This window comes from Microcaecilia unicolor, chromosome 2 (genome assembly GCF_901765095.1).
Source record: "Microcaecilia unicolor chromosome 2, aMicUni1.1, whole genome shotgun sequence".
NCBI lineage: Eukaryota > Metazoa > Chordata > Amphibia > Gymnophiona > Siphonopidae > Microcaecilia > Microcaecilia unicolor.
In genome coordinates, this window is record NC_044032.1 from 654015248 (window position 1) to 654038212 (window position 22965).

The 22965-nt window shown below is 43.9% G+C and overlaps 1 protein-coding gene across 1 annotated transcript in view; it reads left to right on the forward strand.

Annotated features, from left to right (window-relative positions):
- KIAA1109 (KIAA1109 ortholog) overlaps positions 1-22965 on the forward strand; it is a 452391-nt gene that overhangs the window by 168319 nt on the left and 261107 nt on the right. Inside the window, 4 exon segments of the mRNA XM_030191772.1 lie at positions 9963-10136; positions 13421-13541; positions 13912-14055; positions 21345-21472. Coding sequence (XP_030047632.1) covers positions 9963-10136; positions 13421-13541; positions 13912-14055; positions 21345-21472 — 567 coding nt within the window.

Sequence of the window (22965 nt, forward strand, 5' to 3'; positions counted from 1 at the left end):
AGGAATAGATAATAAAACAGAGAATATCATAATGCTTCTGTATTGTTCCATGGTGAGACCGCATCTTGAGTATTGTGTGCAAATCTGGTTGTTACATCTTAAAGAAGATGTAGTGGAACTAGAAGAGGTACAGAAAAGGGTGACCAAAATGATTAAATGAATAGAATAGCTCTCTCATATTTAGTTATTGGGATTTATTAACCGCCTTTATGAAGAGTATGAGGAGAGGCTATATTTGTGCAGTGCTGCGTAAGCTTTGTAGCACTATAGAAGTGCTAAATAGTAGTAGTAGTAGTTAAAGCTCGTCAGCTTGGAGAAAAAACAGCTGAGGAGAGATATGATAGAGGTCTATAAAATCCTGAATGGAGTGGAACAGGTAAATACAAATTGATCACTCTATCAAAAAATACAAAGACTAGGGGACATGCAATGAAGTTACACAGCAACAGATAAAACAAATAGAAAATGTTTTTTCAGTCAACATATACCATATATACTCGAATATATGCCCATCCGAATATAAGCTGGGAAAAGGGGGGAATAATGTTAACTTGAATATAAGCTGAAGGCGAGTGCTGCCAGACTTGGTGGCCTCACCGCAAGTGGGGTTTGTGAAGGGCAGATCGGTGGTAAGTAATGTCAGAGCTCTTATCGCTTCTTTGGAGAAAGTGAAGGAGCAGAAACGGCCTTCTCTGCTAATAAGCTTTGATGCAGAGAAGGCCTTTGATCGGGTGGTATGGCACTTCATGTTTAAAGTTTTGCAGAGGGTTGGTATTGGGGGATTTTTTAGGAATGCAGTGGGGGCTCTTTACTCAGACCCCCAAGCGTACATGTGGATAAATGGGGTAGGGTCGCAACCGTTTTTGATAAGGAGGGGAGTGAGGCAAGGGTGTCCTCTCTCTCCGCTATTATTTGTTCTGACTTTAGACCCATTGATACGAGAGATTGAGTCTCACCCGGAGATCGTGGGGGTTACCTGGGGTTCTGTTGGCTTTAAAATATCTGCATTTGCGGACGACTTATTAGTGCATCTTACAGAACCCAAGAGGTCGTTGGGAGCCCTGTTGGAATTGTTTCAGGAGTATGGAGACTTTGCTGGCTTTAAAATAAACTATTCCAAATCTTTGGCATTAACAGACACAGATAGCGTGAGGATGGAGTGGGGGAATGATTTTCCTTTAAAGTGGGCCAGGGAGTGTTTCACATACTTAGGAGTACAGGTGGCCATGAGCACAAAGGCCTTTTACACTCTCAACTTTACTAAACTACTGGATAATATGAGATGTCGGCTGAAGCAATGGGAGGTCTTGCCATTGACGTTACACGGGAGGGTCCAGCTGTTCCGCATGGTGGAGTTTCCCCGATGGCTCTATACACTACAGGTTTTACCGTTGCGCTTAAAAAATAAAGATGTTAAGCAGTTCCATAAGTACTTACAACAGTTTATTTGGGGGGGGGGGGGGGGAAGCCTAAAGCACCCTTGGATATACTGGTAGGCTCTTGGAAAACAGGAGGCATAGGGCTCCCAGATATTAAAAAATACAACCAAGCGTGTTTGTTGAGGCATCTGGGGAACTGGTTATTAGATAAACAAGACTTCACCCCGTGGAAATTGGAACAGGTTTTTTTCGTGCCATTTCATCCACATTATTTACTTCACGAGGCAAAGAATAAATTGCCAAATAAATTTAAGGGAAGCTTGTTATTGGAACCAATGCGGGCGATCTGGCGAGATCTCAATAGCTACTGGGGGCTGGAAGGGGATATATCGGATATATTGCCGCTACAAGGTAACCCAAACTTCTCACCTGGGTCAGAAAACAGGGTGTTTCGAAGGTGGGCCTCACAGGGGATTACGAGGTTGGAACACGTATTGGGGACCAGAGGAGGTCTGTTAAATTTGGGCGCTCTGGGAGTTGGTTTCACTATTAGTCACACATTCGCTCATCAGCAATTAGCTCATTATATTAGATCCCTACATATTGAAAAGCTTACTAGTGGACATGGGAAGAAAATCAGGGAATTTTTCAAAACAGTACCTGGGGAGCGGCTCACAATATCGGGACTGCACAAGGCTCTATGGGCGATGGGTCCTCAGAAAAAGACTGAAGCAATTACCGCGCGTTGGGCACGAGATATGCAGAAGCCCAGTTTAGCGCTGGATTATAGAAAGTTGGCATCTCGTATACCTGAGATCTCGATCAATGCGACACTACGGGAATGTCAATATCGAATCTTACATCGAGCATACATGACCAAACTACAGGTATTCAAGATGGGGGGAGTGCCGGACCCACTATGTTCTAAGTGCCGGCAACGAGAAAGTACATTTTATCATTGCCTGTGGGAATGCCCCGGGGTGCAAAGGTTCTGGCAGAACATAATACAATATCTGGAGGGCTTAGTGGGATCTCGGATTACTTGTTCCTTTATGGGGATTATCCTTGACAAACACGAGCTCTTTGTCCTCCAACGAGGAAGTCAGAAGACATTGGTCCGCAAAGCCTGCCTGCTGGGGAAAAAATTGATTATGACTGGGTGGTTGAGTGTGGACCCACCAGAGTTCTGGCATTGGAGAAACAGAGTTCACAAGCTTTTATTGCATGAACGTAGGGCGGTGGGAATTTCCCCGAAGAAGAGAACACAGTTCCTGGAGATTTGGAGACCTTACATCCAGTCCCTGGCGCCGCGTGCGCGAAGCTTAATACTGAATAGCTTATAAAAAAGTGGTTTTTTTTTTTTTTTTCTCTCAAGTTCTACTGTAAGGGGATTTAGTTCATTATATGAAGTACGGGGGCCTATCGGGAATAGAGGGATTCACTCCAAGGGTGACGCAGACGAGCGGGGGGGCGAGCAGAGAAAACCGCTCCCCGCTTCAGTTGCAGGTACTTGTTCCATGGTACCCTATCAACAGTCCTGCAGGGAAAGGGACCATAGTTAACATAAAATATGATATCATAGATGGTAGGGTTGCCTGGAACGTCTGAACGAACAATGATAGAGTGAACACTTATGTTGATTAAAAGGGTGAAGGGAGGTGGGGAGGAAGTGACGTCACGAGATTAGATGGCTGCCTAAAACTCTTGCTCCTGCACTTCCCCGCTGAATAGAGCTATTTTCTGTGGTGCCCCATTACAAATCCAGTGCCAAATCGGGTGGACAAGGTTGGAATAGCCTGCTCCACATAATGAGCAAAATTACGACCTCGCAGACGCGGGAGGGAGAACGCCACTTGACAAGGCAGACGGCGAAAGGCCTGTCGCGCCATGCTTCCCCGGAGCAGCGGCACTCATCAGACTCTGACACTGCGTCTTCCCACGTGGATCGGCGAAGTTCGGCGCTTAAAAAGAAAAGTTACCCTAAAGATCTTGCGAATTGCCTTGAAGCAATACGCGAAGAAATTAAGGCATCCAGGGTGGAAATTCTGGAACACGTGGACTCCATCAGCATGGATCTACGGGAGCTGGGAGGCCGCGTGGTGACATTAGAAGAGAGAGCCGACGAACAAGCAGAGGCTAACGCGGCCATGGACGCACGCATCGGTCAACTGGCTGACCAGGCTGAGGAGCTACAATATAAGCTGGATGATTTAGAAAATAGAGGGCGCAGACACAATTTGAGATTTCGGGGAGTACCTGAAAATGGCGGCGGCGAAGATATTCCAACTGTCGTGCAAACTCTCTGCGAACACATCATGGGAGAGAGTTACACCCCTGGAGAGTTGGAGATAGATCGTGCACACAGGGCACTGGGTAAAACAATGGCAAACAGGCCTAGAGATATAATTGTGCGCTTTACATCCTTCACATTTAAGGAACGGGTCTGGCAGCGGGCTCGCCAGCTGACCACGCTAGAATATAAAGAAGCGCGGATTACAGTGTTTCAAGACCTTTCATTGTACACGCTGGCTCAAAGGAGGGCAATGAAACCAGTCCTGGAGATCCTAAATAAGGAAAAAATTGCATATCGCTGGAGCTTCCCTTTTGCTGTATGTTTTGAATTAAAAGGCAAACAGCTCCGGCTTCGCCGGGTCTCTGAAGCATGGCAGATCTTACACGATGCAGGCCTGACCCCGACATCTGCGCTGCCAACAGAGATAGCGCCTTCCACGAAAGCTCGCTTGCAGAAGTGGAAGCGTGTGGGTCAGAAGACTCAGAAATAAAGGAACTGAATTGGTTTGTACACTGGTAAACTCTGTTATAAGTATTGATGTCAGCATAATGGGATTTATCAAACTGTCTGGAAGTGGGAAAGTTTTCAAGTGGTATATGCTCCTATAAGGGGTGGGTGTGCCACAGATGAATAGCATCATGAGCTATAGATCAAAAGAGAGGGGAGCTGTGTTTTGTGAGGGAGGGGGAAGGGTGGCCTACCTGGTCGGAGAGGTTTCTTTCTCTGATAACCCATTCGGTGCCTAAGGCACTGTCTGGTGGGGGGATGGAATTAGGTAGACCTGGTGGGAGTGGGGGAACTAGGAGGGCTTTCAAGGGTTGGGAACTAGAAGGGAGGGTAGGGAAGGGGGGAGAACAATGGGAGGAGGGAGGGATGCGATTACGAAAGGGATCTTGGGGTAAGGTCATAGAAGGGGGGGACGGGGTGACTGAAAGGAACTTATGTATAGACTGTACTAAATGCTGGGTGACTGAAATGTTCTTACACTTATATTGTGATGCAAATTGGAATGTAAAGCTGCTGTCAATATCAAAGTTGCACGCTATTTACATCTTGAATAATGTGTGCTGAATTAAAAATATTATCCTATAATGTTAAAGGTTTGAATATGCCCCAAAAGAGGCAGAAGCTCTATAAAGAGCTACAACAGTTGAAGCCACATGTGGTTCTCCTGCAGGAGACACACCTCCGAAGCAAACATGAAAAACTTCTCTCCTGCTCGGGATACCCTGGGGTCTATTGTGCTTCATCTGAGGCCTCCAAGAAAAGAGGGGTGGCTGTAATGTTTCACTCAGCAGTAGCGGTAAAGGTGCTACGAATAAAGAAAGACCCGGGAGGGCGGTTTATATTCTTACACGTCCAAATAGACCAGGTTGACTTAACGATAGCGTCTGTATATGCCCCCAACAGTGGGCAGGCAGAGTTCTTTACTAGGGTGAAGAATTTGCTAGCCTTATTTGTGCAGGGCCCTTTAATAATGGGGGGTGATTTTAATGCAGTCCTTAACCCAGATTTGGATAGAACGGGACCTATCAATACGGAAGGGAGAAGAGAGGCTCTAGCTCTGGAGTCATTGGCACATTCCCTAGGTACACTAGATCTATGGAGATTGACACATGTGGCGGACAGAGATTATACATATCACTCCCCAGTGCACAATTCTTATTCTCGTATTGACCATATATTTGTAGATGTCTCACTGGTAGAGCAAGGTCCAACAGCTAGAATAGGCAACATAACGATCTCCGACCATGCACCTGTATGGGTCACCTTGCCGAATATAAAATTGGAAATAAAGGATAGGAGATGGACACTGAACACAAGCTTGTTGCTAGAACAGGAGGTGGAAGACGGCTATAGAAAGTTGTTGAAGGAATACTTAGAGTTCAATCTTAATTCAGGCCCATCCTTAGCTATTGTGTGGGATGCAATGAAGGCGGTCTCAAGGGGTTATTTTTTAAAACTAGCAAGCACACGCTCGTGGGCACCTCACATATTGACCCAACTGCGTGGAGAACGGATGAAGCTGGACTCCATCTATACAGAACAGCTTAACATGGGCCGAGAGAGGTTAAGGGCTGGAGTATACGAATTTGCCAACAAGGCTGGCCGGCTCCTGGCTATTAAATTAAAGAGGCAAAAAGTTGATCGTACAGTAAAGCAGATACGTGATGGCACAGGTTCCACAATATATAAATCAGACCTTATTCGTAAACGCTTTAGGGAATTTTATCAAACACTCTATACACAAGAGATCGCACCCCCCTCGGAATCTATCGATACATACCTGGCTGATAGTGAGATTTCAAGCCTAACACTCCAGCACCGAGAATTGTTAGATAAACCCATTACTCCACTTGAGGTACAGGAGGCAATGCGCGGCCTGCCCTCCTGTAAGTCGCCCGGATTGGATGGGCTCCCGAATGAATTCTATAAGAAATTTGCAATAGAACTGGCCCCACTTCTCGCGGACCTGTTCAATCAGGTGGGAAGGGGGGGGGGAAGTTGCCCACCTCAATGATGGAGGCATGGATTGCGGTATTGCCTAAGCCAGATAAAGATCCGGTTGACTGTGGTTCTTATAGACCTATTTCAATCTTGAACTCAGATGTTAAAATACTGGCTAAAGTGCTGACAAACAGACTGGCGCCACTGATGCCGACACTCATACATCCCGACCAGGTTGGGTTTGTGTCGCACCGTAAAGCCACAGATAACATCAGGCGTACCCTGGACCTTATATACCTAGCAAAAAATACTAAACGGCCTCTGTGTCTACTTAGCTTGGACGCAGAAAAAGCTTTCGATAGGGTCCATTGGCCCTTCATGTATAAAGTTCTGGAGGCCATGGGGTTTGGAGCCCAATTTAGGAAATGGATCCAGGCACTATATGATTCTCCTCAAGCGTGTGTCCGGATCAATGGGAGTAATTCAGATCTGTTTGGACTCCAAAGGGGAACTAGGCAGGGATGCCCGTTGTCACCCCTTTTATTTGCAATGGTTATGGAGCCGTTTGCTTCCAAACTAAGGTCAGATCCGGGAGTATATGGGGCCCGTGTAGCGGATAGAACACATAAGGTAGCTCTTTTCGCGGATGATATTTTATTATATGTCACTCGTCCTGTGCCCACTTTCTCTAACCTTTTGTGTCTTATAGAGGAATATTCAGCAGTTTCTGGTTTCAAAGTCAATATGACAAAGTCGGAGGCTTTGAATGTTTCACTTCCAGAGGACATAGTAGAGACCTTGAAGGCACAACATCAGTTCCGGTGGGCTACAAAACACATTAAATACCTGGGGGTACATATTACTTCCAACCTATCTGAACTAACCGAGGCCAACTATAAAGGGCTGACCCGCACCATCAAGCTAGACCTAGAGCGTTGGGGAGATCAGGAGGTTTCGTGGTTCGGAAGGATAGCCATTGTTAAGATGAACGTGTTACCCCGTCTGTTATATCTATTTCAAGCGCTACCTGTAATGCTGCCCAGGCGACTCCTTGCATCCATGCAAGACTCTATTATGCGATTCGTCTGGGCGGGTAAACGTCCGCGTTTAGCGCGCCAGTTGCTCTACCAGGTTAGGAGAAAGGGAGGATTGGGTGTCCCAAATCTTCTATGGTATTACAGGGCCGCTCAGGGGAAAGCTGCGATTGAATGGCACCAGAATTACCCTGATAGACAATGGGTGCATATTGAACAACATTCCTTGGGGACGAGGCCCTTGGGATCGCTTATGTGGCTTCCTAAGCCTTTCAGAGTGCTGAGGGAGGGTATGTGTCCGTCCATATGTGTCACTCTTCACTATTGGGATAGCATGTTTCCAAAAGGGCGTTGTATACTAACACGTATGGCCCCTATAGCATTTAATCCCATGTTTTTACCTGGGAACGAAACGGGGGCTTTTCAGCGGTGGCATTTGGAGGGCCTGAGCAATTGGGGTCAGATGTTTGAGGAGGATTCTCTGATCCTGTTTGAGACCCTGAAGATCAAGTACTCCATAGAGGATGGGGATGAATTTGCCTATTGTCAATTAGCCCATTTCCTTAAAACCGAGGCTGTACGTAAGGTCATAAAAAGGGAACGGCTGTGCCTAGAAGACATATGTGAGAAATTTGCCTTCTCACGGGGATTGATCAGTCGATTATATCACAGTATTGCTGCACAAGTATCAAGCTATACTCTACATAGGAAGAGTTGGGAGAAAGAGACTGGAATGGCCCTGGGGGAGACTGAGTGGGAGAGAATAGAGAGACAGGTGGCCGGAGTGTATAGCCATGTCCCATTTAAAGAAAATGCAATGAAAGTATTATACAGATGGTACCTCACCCCGGATCGCCTTCAGCGCATATTTCTGGATTCTTCCGGGCTGTGCTGGAGGGGATGCGGACAAAGAGGGAATATGGGTCATGTGTGGTGGAGATGTGTAAAAGTTCGGGCATTTTGGAAGTCAGTTCATGCTCGGTTACAGCAGTGGGTGGGATGTTCAATTCCGTGGACTCCTGAGCTCTTTCTCTTCTCAGTAAAACCTCCAGGCCTCAAGAAGCCCCAACAAATCTTGGTGCAACAGGCTCTGGGGGCTGCTAGAGTCACCATAGCTTCCCACTGGAAACAGACAGGGGTCCCGCCAATCAAAAAATGGCATAACAAATTGAGCTATGTGTGTGAGATGGAGAGGTTGATAGCTGTAAGAAAACGCCAGATGAATAAATGGCAATCGATATGGAAACATTTTTCTGATCACTATGCAAACTCTGCAGTGTGATGTTATAATGATAACAGCCTGTACAGTTACATCGCTAAATTAAATGGGAGGGAGGGAAGGGGGAAAGGGGGAAGGGGGGGGGGGGGGCGGGTAGGACACAGGTGGGATAATTAGCAAATATTGAAAAGTTTAAGAAAAATTTCTGAAGTCTACTGAGGTTTGGATTTGAATGTTACAGTTGTATACGAAAAGTGTACTGGTTTTGCCTATGTTTATGTAAGATTTGTGGACAGGTGCATCATTTTTATTGTATCAAAGCAAATCTGTATTTTTGAAATGCATAATAAAGACTTCTTAATAAAAAAAAAAAAGAGTGAAGGGAGGTGGGAGGGTGGGGCACGGAGTCTAGATGGTAGACATGGGGCATAAAGGTCAGTGGGTTGTCTGAAGGAGGGGGATGGGAGGATGATGGGGGGAGGGTGGGAGAAATTGATAAACTATTGATGATGGCAATTTAGATGTCTGTATATAAGTACAATGTGATGTTTCAAGGAAATATGTTAAATTTTATGATTCTGTTAAGCATCGTATCATCAATAAAAACCGTTAATACATAAGCTGAAGGCTTCTGTTCAAGTATTCCTCTACCATAGTAACTGGCATTTCTCTCCGTCTTCCATGTCCTTCCTCTTCCTACAGTGACTGGCATGTCTCTTCCTCTTCCCTGTCCCTCCTTCTCCCACAGTGCCAGGCATTTCTCTCCTTCTTCCCTGTCCCTCCTCCTCCTCCTTCCACAGTGTGGTAACAGGCATTTCTCTTACCAGTAAGCCTGGATGCTGACACAAACAATAACTGCAGTCTGGGACCTTAAGCATCTATGCATGCTTGAGCATGCGCATATGCTCAAGGCCCCCAACTGGCCTTGCTTGCAGTTATTTCTGTGTCAGCATCCAGGCTTACTGGTAAGAGAAATGCCTGTTACCACATGCGGGGGGGGGGGGGGGGGGGGGGGGGGGGGGGCAGGAGAGAGACATGCCAACTCGACTATAAGCAGAAACCCCAATTTTGGCCCCAAAATCTTGGCTTATAGTTGAATATATATGGTACTTATGCCCTGGAACCTCTTGCTGGAGCTGTAGTAAAAGCAGTTAATGTAGCTGGGTTTAAGAAAGGTTTGGACAGTTTGCTGGAGGAAAAGCCCCTAAACCATTATGAAGGTAGATCTGGGGGAAAGCTTTATCCCTGGGACTAAATAACATGGAATCGTGCTGCTGTTTGGGACTCTGTCTCGTACTGGTGACCTGAACTAGCAAGACACTGGGCTCGAAGTCTTGGTCTGACCCAATACAGCAACTCATATTTTCTTAATTCTCCTTCAGGACAACGTCCTTGCCTTAAATACAAATCACCATGAATCTAGAATATAACTTCTTCTTTTTTTTTTTCTGTTTTGGCAGCTAGCTAGCATGTAATAGCAGTAATTCAAAGTTGTTGTCACTAATACAAGACAATTGTTGTAAAGTATTGATGTAAACTTAGCACTTCTTTGTAAAAGCATAGCTTCTTCATCTGTTTGGCTTCTGTAGTACCCCTTACACTCCTCTGGAAAAGAAGAGCATGGATCCCGCTTATGATGAAACTCTAACTGAGGAATGGACCCTGGATCAACCAGTTTGTCAAACTAGAACAACAGCCATTGTGGAAGTTAAAGGGACAGTGGATGTTGTCCTGAGCCCACTCGTAGCAGAAGCTTTAGATAGGTAGGTGTAAAGAGTCATCTTTTTTTCCAGGAACATGAATGTAAGTATTGGAGTGTGCTGGAATTGTTATTTAAATCTATAGAGGGGTAGATAAACAGTTCCATAGTGGCTGCATTTGCCATTTGCTCAGGGGTGTCTGCCTATTGCAGATTTTGCTATCATCCGCAAAGAGGCAAACCTTACCAAACAGCCCTTCAGCAAAATTGTTTACAAAAATGTTAAAAAGAACCGGCCCAAGAACCGAACCTTGCAGCACACCACTGGTAAAATCCTTTTCCTCAGAATGAGCGCCATTTACCACTACCCTCTGTCATCTTCCACTCAACCAGTTCCTAATCCAGTCAGTCTCTTTAGGGCCCATGCCGAGAGCACTCAATTTATTAGCCAGCTATGTGGAACCATGTCAAAGGCTTTGCGAAAGTCTAAATACACCACATCGAGCGCTCTCCCTCGATCCAACTCTCTGATCACCCAGTCAAAGAAATTAACCAGATTTCTCTGAAAGACCTGCTTCTAGTGAAATCATGTTACCTCGGGTCCTGTATTTCATTGGGTTCCAAAAACTTTAGTATTCTCTGGTTTAAAAGAGTTTGCATTAATGTACTTACCACAGCCTGTAGTTCCCATCCTCTTCCTTAATTCTGCTTTTGTGGAGGAGAACCACATCTGCTCTTCTCCAGTCCTCGGGAACCACTCCATACTCTAAAGAAGAATGAAAAGGTCAGCCAGCGGAGCCGCTAGAACTTCCCTAATTTCCTTCAGTACCTTCTGTATGCCATCCAGCCCCGTCGCTTTGTCCACCTTTAGTTTAGCTAGCTCCTCATGAACACAGTCCTCTGAAAATCATTCAGTGACTACCACCCCTCCATTTCTATTTGTCTTCTATGGTCCTGCTCCTGGCCCTTCAGTTGTGATCATAGAACAGAAATATTTGTTAAGCAGTTCTGCCTTATCTTTATCAGCTTCTACATATTCCTCCTTGTCACTTTTGAGTCTAGCAATGCTACTTTTACACTTCCTCCTATCACTAATGTCTAAAAAAATGTATTGTTCCCTATGAAGAAAGGCTAAAGCGGCTAGGGCTCTTCAGCTTGAAGAAAAGGCAGCTGAGGGAAGATATATAGAGGTCTATAAAATAATGAGTGGAGTGGAATGGGTAGATGTGAAATGTGTGTTTACGCTTTCCAAAAATATTAGGACTAGGGGGCATGCGATGAAGCTACAATGTAGTAAATTTAAAAAGAATCGGAGAAAAATTTTCTTCACTCAACATGTAATTAAACTCTGGAATTTGTTGCTGGAGAACATGGTAAAGGCGGTTAGCTTAGCGGAGTTTAAAAAAGGTTTGCCCGGCTTCCTATAGGAAAAGTCCATAGACCATTATTAAATGGACTTGGGGAAAATCCACTATTTCTGGGATAAGCAGTATAAAATGTTTTGTACATTTTTGGGATCTTCCCAGCCCAGCATCCTGTTTCCAACAGGGGCCAATCCAGGTCACAAATACCCGGCAAGATCTCAAAAATGTACAAAACATTTTATACTGCTTATCCCAGAAATAGTGGATTTTCCCCAAGTCCATTTAATAACGGTCTATGGACTTTTCCTTTAGGAAGCATTCAAACCTTTTTTAAACTCCACTAAGCCTTTTTTAAACTCTAACTGCCTTTATCACGTTCTCTGGCAACGAATTCCAGTGAGTGAAGAAAAAGTTTCTCCGATTTGGTTTAAATTTACTACATTGTAGCTTCATTGCATGCCCCCTAGTCCTAGTATTTTTGGAAAACGTGAACAGACGCTTCACATCTACCCGTTCAACTCCACTCATTATTTTATAGACCTCTATCATATCTCCCCTCAGCCGCCGTTTCTCCAAGCTGAAGAGCCCTAGATGCTTTAGCTTTCCTTCATAGGGAAGTCGTTCCATCCCCTTTATCATTTTCGTCGCCTTTCTCTGCACCTTTTCTAATTCCACTATATCTTTTTTGAGATGCGGCGACCAGAATTGAACACAGTATTCGAGGTGCGGTCGCACTATGGAGCGATACAAAGGCATTATAACATTCTCATTTTTGTTTTCCATTCCTTTCCTAATAATACCTAACATTCTATTTGCTTTCTTAGCCGCAGCAGCACATTGAGCAGAAGGTTTCAACATGTCATCAACAACGATGCCGAGATTCCTTTCTTGGTCGGTGATTCCTAACATGGAACCTTGCATTACGTAGCTATAATTTGGGTTCCTCTTTCCCACATTCATCACTTTGCACTTGCTCACATTAAACATCACCTGCCATTTAGATGCCTTGTCTCCCAGTCTTGTAAGATCCTTTTGTAATTTTTCACAACCCTCTCGCGATTTAACAACTTTGAATAACTTTGTGTCGTCAACAAATTTAATTAAGGTACTCCCATCTCTAGATCATTTATAAACATGTTAAAAAGCAGCGGTCCCACCACAGACCCCTGAGGAACCCCACTATCTACCCTTCTCCATTGAGAATACTGACCATTTAACCCTAGTCTCTGTTTTCTATCCTTTAACCAGTTTTTAATTCACACTACCTCCTATCCCATGACTCTCCAATTTTTTCTGGAGTCTTTCATGAGGTACTTTGTCAAATGCTTATTGAAAATCCAGATGTACAATATCAACCGGTTTGCCTTTATCCAGCTGCTGGCCCTCTGGCTTCGATTTAACTGGACGGAGCTTCTCTTGCCCAGTTAAATTGCTTTGAATATTGATGCTAGCATTTTTTTTGCTTTTGCTCTTTTTGAAATCATTTTTGTGGTTATTTTTTTCTCCCACAGCCCCCATGTCTTGTGCTACTGGTGGCATAGGGACCCATGTGTCACTGCCACTGAAGCATTTTCTGCCTCTCCTCCCTCCTTGTGTTACATGTATTAGGTTTTCAGTTATGTCCAGATTGAACTGTGTTATATCAGAACTTAATGTTTAGATGAAAAGGAAGTGGAACTGTGGAGCTGGGTTAAGAGGCAGGATCAACAAGAGAAGAGAGATTGAATTAAGGAATGACTGCCCTGCTCCAGACTCAACCCCCTCCCCTACTGAAAGAGAGGGGCTGCTGCCCTGGAATCTGAAAAGAAGTGATAGAACAGCACCCCAGGCCCTTCCTCCAGAAATTGAGCCTGGCTCATTACAGGATATGGGAAGTGAACCGGAAGTGATTTCTCCAAAATGTTATCTGCTAGATGGGAATTACTGAGAGGTATAAACATGGGCTGCTTTTGTACAGGAGGTTTCTCTTTATCCACCCTTACAGGTATATTGAAGCAATGGTGCATTTTACTAGCACACGCCATCCAGCAGCAATCGTTGATGACTTGCATGGAAAGGTCCTCAGTGAAGCTGTGCAGAACAGCAAATCAGCATTCTCAGGCAATGTAAGCTTTCAAAACTTTACAATTTGAACAATTTTGTGCTGTAATATATTTGCATATGACAATTCCAGGCATTTAGTTGAAGTCCTATTTCTGTGTCCAAGCCTTCAGATTATAACCACTCAGCCTCAGTTTAGATGTGTGGATGGAGTTGGGCAGGAGTTAATTTCTTTTATTTTCTAATTATATCCATCTTTTACCCCTCCACAACTTGAATTTATGTTGTTTTTGTGAACTGCTGTGATGTGCTCCAAAAGACAGTATAAAGAACATTTTGATAAACATAAAGTGAATTGATGACAGTTATAATATTGGAGTTTCAGCTTTCTGTAGTTAACCACCGTACTATCCTAAATCTTTTTTATTATTGTAGATGTCCACTAAACAGGACAGTCGATCAAAAATGGAAAATGCTGGCAGTGAAACAGAAAGACCTGGACAGACTCAGACAAATCTGTCACTTAAACAAGACAGTGTGACAATTAAAGGTCTGCAGGCCAATGTTACAATACCCAAGGTAAGATGTCTAGAAATTCAGAAGAGGAAGCAGCAATAATTCTGCTTGTTAATCTTTTGATTATAGTGAACAGTGGAGTGATAATATTTGAAGTCACTTTTTTGACAGCCAACTCAATGAAAATACTGTACATTTGCTCATTTATTATAAAAGCTTATCTTTAATGTGGTGTACCAGTAACCCATTGTATAGTTTAAGAAAGATCAACCTTTTTCATTATGAATTATTTCATGCTCATGGCAGAGGTTGATGTTTAGTTTTTGAAACAACCTTCTCTGTAGTAATCTACAAACACTGCAAATCATAGTACAACTGCACAAATCCTTTATAGTAACACAAAGAAACAGCACATACGTGTGTGTATGAAAATATGAATGTGCCTTAATATGCATAAGTGGTGAGATAAAAACATAAGAATAGCCATACTGGGTCAGACCAGTGGTCCATCTAGTCCAGTATCCTGCTTTCAGCAAAGGAGTGGAGGAGTAGCCTAGTGGTTAGTGCAGCGGACTTTGATCCTGGGGAAGTGGGTTCAATTCCCACTGTAGCTCCTTGTGATTCTGGTCAAGTCACATAACCCTCCAGTGCCCCAGATACAAATAAGTACCTGTATATACTATGTAAACCACTTTGAATGTAGTTGTGAAAACCACAAAAAGGCAGTATATCAACTCCCATTTCTGTCCCCTTCCCAATCCACGTCACAAGTATCTGGCAGAAATCCAATTAGTAGCACCATTCCATGCTACCATTCCTAGGGCAATCAGTGGCTTCTCCCATGTCCATCCCAATAACAGACTATGGACTTTTCCTCCAGGAACTTGTCCAAACTTTTTTTAAACCCTGATACACTTACCGCCATTACCACATCCTCCAGTAATGAGTTCCAAAGCTTAACTATTCTTTAAGTGAAAAAATATTTCCTCCTATTTGTTTTAAAAGTATGTCCCCTGGTCTTTGTACTTCTTGAAAGAGTGAAAAATTGATTCCCCTCCACCCACTCCACACCACTCAGGATTTTGTAGACCTCAGTCATATCCCCCCTCATCCATCTGTTTTTCAAGCTGAAGAGCACTAACCTCTTTAGCCTTTCCTCATATCATTTTTGTTGCTGTTCTTTAAACCTCTTGTAATTGTGATACAGCAACCAGAATTGAACACAGTATTCAAGGTGAGGTCGCACCATGGAGCGATACAGAGGCATTATAATATTGTTGGTTTTATATTGCATTCCTTTCCTAATAATTCCTAGCATTCTGCCTGCACAATGGGCAGAAAATTTCAGCATATTGTCTACAATGACATCTAGGTCTTTTTATTGAGTGCTGACTCCTATTGTGGATCCTAGCATTAGATAACTATGATTCAGATTATTCTTCCCAGTGTGCATCACTTTGCGTTTGTCTACATTAAATTTCATCTGCCATTTGGATGCCCGGTCTTCCAGTTTCCTAAGATCTTCCTGCAATTCTTGGTGCAGAAACTGGAATACTCTTTAGTGCAGGCTTGGGATTACCTGGGCAATCCACTTTGAAATGTCCTGCACGCCACACTGGTAACAAGGACGTTCATGCCTAAAGTCTTTAGGTTTTTGGGGAACACTGGAGGGTTTGCTGACAGTCTCTGAGGTTGCAGGGATATTTGGCTTAGGGCCCTGGTTGCCGTTAGATCCTGCCTGCTGCGGATAAGGATGACTTCTCTTTGCCACCTGGGGACGGTTAGCAATAAAGATGTCAGCAAACTCAGCTGCTTTCTCTGGAATATGGGGCTGGTGATCTTGAACGTGCTCCCTCACCTCTGGACGACAACATGAAGAAACTGCTCCAGGACATCAGGTTCTGGCAGTCCTCCAGATTCTTAACCTCAGCTCCACTGAGCCACTTCTGATGCTGGTATCTTAGCTGAATCACATCTGCCCCCTTTTGCAAAGTCCGGAACTTTAGTCTGTAGGTCTCAGGGGTAATATCGTAACGGTTCAACAAAGCTTTGCTCACCTCCACAAACTGGGAGCACGGACAGTCGTTGGAATGCCTCAAATGCTCTACCTTTGAGCTTTCCTCCCAGATAGTGCACTCAGTCTTTCTGAGGAATCTCATTGAGGCGACAAGTCTTTTCAAAGGCAGTTAGATATCCATCTATGTCACATCGGGTGTCATCAAACTGCACAAAAAAGTTGGGCCCGATCCGGGCTGTGGATTCTGTTTCAGGTCTTGGCACAGTAGTTGGGCTGGAGCTTTGGATGCGAGCTATTTCCATGTCCTTCTCCATCTTTTATTTCTGCAGATGGAACTCCTGCTCCTCAAGCTGCTTTTCTTCTCACTGCACTGCTGTCGCTCTAGCATGTAGATCTGCCGGATCTCAGCTGGTGTGGCATCTGGTCCTGCCAACTCAAGAGCATCTGCCCATAAGGGGTCTGCTTTCACCCAATGAGAACTCTGCACAGGCTGGTCCTGCAGCTCCTCCCAGCTGAGGTTATCCAGTTGCTCCTGTGTTAGGACAGGCCAGTCACCATCTGTATGCAGCTAATCTCCTAACACTACAAAAAAAACTGAACAGGAAAGGGACCCTATTACTGCTGCACTTGTTCACTTTCTGTGTCTGTAGGTTAGAGATTAAAAAAAAAAAAGACTCTGAACCGCTCAGGATACTCACTCCACGCACTAAGCCTGACAATCCCACCACACTGCCACCAAAAAAGAAGGACTAAAGGTCTGTCACGGAACGTGTAGTCACTCGCCTGAGGCTACTCCACTGCCAGTTAGAGAGTCTATCCCCAGCACAGGTCCGCCAGCACCTGCTGCTTGTGCTCTACACTAGCACCATCCTCTCACTGACTGGGTCACAACCACCTCTGGGTGAGTCTCCTGCTCTCAAATTATCCCCCGTGATTTCTAGGTTACTGGGGCCACACTCCCAGTGGTCCCACAGTTCCCAGAAAGAACTCACAGACCCAACACACAAACCACCAAGATTCTTTATCAGTCCAAATAGCAGAGTCAACAAACTAAACAGATTTATTGTCACAACTTGAACAGTGAACAGAAAATGTGCAGTCAATTATAAAACTAACTAAACATTTGTTTACTTTCTAAAAAGTACCTGGGGAGATCAGGAAATATGCTGCTCACAGAGTATCAAATATAACTGATCACCGTGCCTCAGCAAAGAGATCTGTCTCTCTCTCTTGTCCCTGGCTATGACTGGCGCAAAAGCCAGTTTAGTCCAAATGGAATTGAGCTCCTGGGCCAATCAGAGCCCAGATCAACAAGTTAAAAAAAAAAAAAAGAAGCTGGCCACATCACTGCAGGTCTTTTCTCTGTAACAGCTTTAAGGATAAACATTCACCACCTGCTGGTCAAATTAGAGAAATACACATCGAGAACTAATTAAGACAATTTTACAGGCTTAAAATACCCACTGTTCTGTCACACACTACATCAGCCAGTTCATCTTTTTCAATATGTTTATTCATGCCTTCAAAGAAATGATGCAGATTGGTGAGGCAAGACCTTCCTTAGCTGAATCCATGCTGAGTCTATCCTAGTAAACCAAGTTTGTCTATGTGTTCCGTAATTCTGTTCTTTAATAATAGTTTCCAATATTTTGCTGGCACTGAAGTCAGGCTTACTGGTCTGTAATTTCCTGAATCAGCCCTGGAGCCCTTTTTAAAAATCAGCATCACATTGGCCACCTTCCAGTCTTCAGGTACTACGTATGATTTTAAGAACAGGTTAGAGATCACTAGCAGCAGATCAGCAGTTTCATGTTTGAGTTCTTTCAGCACCCTGGGTTGTATGCCATCTGGTCCAGGTGGTTTATCACTCTTTAACCTGTCAGTTTGGCTCACTATCTCTTCCAAATTCACAAAGATTTCTTTCAGTTCCTCCACATCATCACCCTTGAAAACAGGTAGATCTCTTACATCTTCTTCCATAAAGTCAGAAGCAAAGAATTCATTCAATCTCTCTGCTATGGCCTTGTCCTCTCTGAGTGTGTTCCTTGTGCTCCTTCCTGATCTAACAGCCCCTCAGATTCCCTCGCAAGCTTCCTGCTTCTGATATACCTGAAAAAAGTGTTACAAGAGCTTTAGTCTTCACGGCAAGTTTTTCTTCATATTCTCTTTTAGCCTTCTTTATCGATACTTTGGATCTGGCATGGCAGTGCTTATGTTGCTGCTTATTTTCTTCATTCAGATCCTTTTTCCATTTTATGAAGGATGTTCTTTTGGCTCTAATAGCTTCTTTCATCTCACCTTTTAACCACTCTGGCTGTTGTTTGCTCTTTTTTCCACCTTTGTTAATACATGGAATACATCTAGTCTGGGCTTCCATGATGGTATTTTTAAACAACGTCCACGCCTGATTTCAAGTCCTAATCTTTGCAGCCTACCCTTTTCAGCTTTTTAACCATTTTCCTCATTTTGTCATAGTCACCCTTTCGAAAATTAAAAGCGTCTACAGTGATTTCCTTAGTGACTTCACTCCAGATATCAGCTCAAATATCACTTGTTTCCCAGCAGATCCAGCACCATTACCTCTTGTACTATGCCCCACATTGTACTAAGGATTAGATCCAAAATAGCGCCCCCTCTCAATAGTTCCTGGACCAGTTGATCCAAGAAGCAGTCATTTATTATATTTAGAAATTTTACCTCCTAGCACTCCCTGACTTAACATTTATCCAGTCAGTATTTGGATAATTGAAATCACCAATTATTATAATGTTGCCCAGTTTGCCAGTTTTAAAGAATGGTGATGGAGGTGAATGCACAGAGATACTGATAACATCATTAGAATAAAAGAGAAAGGCCACTTACAAGTGGATCCCCAAGAGACAACAGTAGAATCAAAAACCAGGTATATTGGTATTTTGAGGAATCTCTTTAGTGTTGCAGCTTTAACCAACAGTAAGAATATGACAGTGAAAAATAATTTGCATTTGCTTTATTTTTAAATTGCTAAAAGATTTTATTTTATATTATAATGCAATCAGTGGAGCATGTAATTATCTTGTCCTTCACTTCCTGACCTGCCTAGGATTAAGATATAAATCAGTATACTCGTCCAGCTTCCCCTTCCTATGCACAAAAAAATGGAATTCATTTCCAAAACAATTAAGATCTATGAATAACTATATTCTACTTTGAAATTATGTGAAAACCTTCTTTCTCAGGAAATACTTTCACATTGATAACACAAAACCAGATCATCCCGAACATGCCTAAACCTCCACTACCCAAACTGCAAAGGACTTAAATACAAAGCAGTCTATTCATCCAGCTTCTCCTACATAAGCACACAGTTATGGAACGCACTGCCAAAAGCTGTGAAAACAACATACGACCATCTAAACTTCAGGAAATCATTAAAACCCAACCTGTTCAAAAAGGCATACCCCACCGACCCAACATAACCGCCTACCTACACACTGCAACAAAGCAAAACCAAAGATCATAATGGACACTATACAACCTTCCTCTCCTCGATCCCCATTGTAATGGACACTATATAACCTTCCTCTCCTTGATCTCTATTGTACCTGAAACACCTTTATTCGACTATATCACCTTGTATTTGTTTCTCTACCAGACTTGGCGAATGTCTTTATGGTATTATGTAAGCCACATTGAGCCTGCAAATAGGTGGGAAAATGTGGGATACAAATGTGACAAACAAACAAATAATACTTGCCTCACTAACTGTAATTAGACTTGTATCCAGTTTATCATGTAAGTTAGCTACTTACTTGTACTGTTTTGGTATCTTGCCAGGTATTTGTGACCTGGATTGGCCACTGTTGGAAACAGGATGCTGGGCTTGATGGACCTTCGGTCTGTCCCAGTGTGGCAACAGTTATATACTGTGAAAGTCTGCCGAAGCAGAGGATCACTGAAATCCCACGGTAACAGACAGACAAAAATGGAAAGTGGGAAGTAGACCAGGCTGTCTAGGAACAACCACGGAGACTTCTAAGGATAATAAAACATTTATTGGTGAATACTTGACACAGACCTGTGTTTCAGCGGTTCACCTGCTTCAGGAGTCTTCATATTTAATATAATAATTTGCTCCTGCAACGTTCCAGTGTGTCTACCTGCGTTCGTAACCATCTCCTGACGTCAGCCAGCCTCCAGCGTTCCCTCACTGCCCCGCCCTTGCGTCAAAACGTAATGACGTCAGAGGGCAGAACAGTAAGAGGGAAGGGAATGATAGAGGATGGCTGACGTGAGGAGATGTTACGAACGGAACGTTACGGTAACCAGCCAGAGCTTTCAGGTACAAATCAGCAAGTTGACTCCCGCTTCCTCCTCCCAGGCATTTTAAATGTCCATTAAACAATTCTTTTAGCTAGCAGCTGGGTCGTGTAAAATGTTGTCTGTGGCCCATTATGGAAGTACGTTTCGTTTCTGAAGTTGAACAAGCATAGGGGAGGGGACGATAATAGGTTTATTTAACAGAGCTGTTCCGATAATAGAGATACTGAGAGCAAAGCTGTGATGGTGTCAGCATGGTCCGCTTCTGCTGTGTGGAGGGGGAGCAGCGGAGAGAGGAGAATCACTGGGTGGCTGGAGGGGGTGCAGGGGAGAGAAGAGAATCGCTGGGTGGCTGGAGGGGGGGGGGGCAGGGGAGAGAGGAGAATCGCTGGGTGGCTGGAGGGGGGGGCAAGGGAGAGATGAGAATCGCTGGGTGGCTGGAGGGGGAGCAGGGAAGAGAGGAGAATCGCTGGGTAGCTGGAGGGGGGGCAGGGGAGAGAGGAGAATTGCTGGGTGGCTGGAGGGGGGGGGCAGACACTCTCTCTCTCACAGACACACTTGCACCCAGTCTCACTCTTTCTCTATCACACACACACACACACTCGCACCCAGTCTCACTCTCTCTGTCACACACACACACACACACTCGCACGCAGTCTCACTCTCTCTGTCACACACACACTCGCATATTCACTTTCTCTCTCTCACACAGTCACTCTCACACACACTCTCTCAAACATACACACTCCGAGGAAAACCTTGCTAGCGCCCGTTTCATTTGTGTCAGAAATGGGCCTTTTTTAGTAGTAATATGTATAAAACACCAAAAGGTGAATGGTGGTTGATAAAAGTAGATGAGAAAATCTGGTCTTGAAAAAGACCTTTGTAAAGGAACGGATCCTGTTTCTTTACAAAGGTCTTTTTCAAGATATACACACTGTGCCTATATTGTATTCTCTGCTTGTGTATGTGTGTAATGTATTTCTAAAAATTATAAACACAGTTAAGTATTTCATCAGCCTGTTAACTTTATTAGGTAAACTTGTGTTTGCTGCAAGCATCAATTGAAGAAACCTCAAGTGCATCTGTACTGAAAAGTGTGACCCATGTATCCTTAATTGCTCTGTGCTTTGATAGAATTGCTACACAGGTTCGTATGAACAGGTAAGCAGACTGCTTCCTTCAGCACTTTCTGTGGCATAAAATTTTAATTGATCTGTTCTACTCTTTTTATGCTCCCCTCTGAAGTCTCTCAAACAGATATTTCCTCCTTCACGTCTTCTTCTAGGGTATGGAGGTGTAACTTAATGCTTAGAGCAGTGGCCTGAGAACTACTACTACTACTATTTATCATTTCTATAGCGCTACAAGGCGTACGCAGCGCTGCACAAACATAGAAGAAAGACAGTCCCTGCTCAAAGAGCTATGTAATAAAAGTGAGCCAAGTATAGGACAATCAAGCCATTGTGACATCACTGATGAGGTTGGCTCTTATTGGTGGCCTGAGGCATTATGACATCACAATATCACCTCTGATTACAAGAGACTACTACTACTACTATTTAGCATTTCTATAGCGTTACAAGGCGTACACAGCGCTGCACAAACATAGAAGAAAGACAGTCCCTGCTCAAAGAGCTTACAATCTAATAGAAATAAATAAATAAAGTAAGCAAATCAAATCAAATCAATTAATGTGTAGAGGAAAGAGAAGAGGAGGGTAGGTGGAGGCGAGTGGTTACAAGTGGTTACGAGTCAAAAGCAATGTTAAAGAGGTGGGCTTTCAGTCTAGATTTAAAGGTGGCCAAGGATGGGGCAAAACGTAGGGGCTCAGGAAGTTTATTCCAGGTGTAGGGTGCAGCGAGACAGAAGGCGCGAAGTCTGGAGTTGGCAGTAGAGGAGAAGGGAACAGATAAGAAGGATTTATCCATGGAGCGGAGTGCACGGGAAGGGGTGTAGGGAAGGACGAGTGTGGAGAGATACTGGGGAGCAGCAGAGTGAGTACATTTATAGGTTAGTAGAAGAAGTTTGAACAGGATGCGAAAATGGATAGGGAGCCAGTGAAGGGTCTTGAGGAGAGGGGTAGTATGAGTAAAGTGACCCTGGCGGAAGACGAGACGGGCAGCAGAGTTTTGAACCGACTGGAGAGGGGAGAGGTGACTAAGTGGGAGGCCAGCAAGAAGCAGATTGCAGTAGTCTAAACGAGAGGTGACAAGGGTGTGGATGAGGGTTTTGGTAGAGTGCTCGGAAAGAAAGGGGCGGATTTACGGATGTGGTAAAGAAAGAAACGACAGGTCTTGCCAATCTTTTGGATTGCCTGGGGAACCGCTCCTTGTGACCCTCTGCATGTCCCCTAACCCTCCATTGTACCAGATGCAAAACTTAGATTATGAGCCTACTGAGGACAGAGAAACTCCTTGTTTATAATATGTAAACTGCTTTGTGTTATACTATAGAAAGGCAGTATATCCAATACGTGACTCTTACCCGTTTCTGAACCTCATTTGTAGGCATTACTGGGCAGATAAATAATCTTCAGCTAAATGAGGGATGTTTTTTTTATTTCCCTCTGTTTCCTTTCTTCTCTTTGACTTGTCACTGTACTACTCTAAATGCCTATTTATAGTACTTAATTTGTCATGGGTCATGCATTTGAT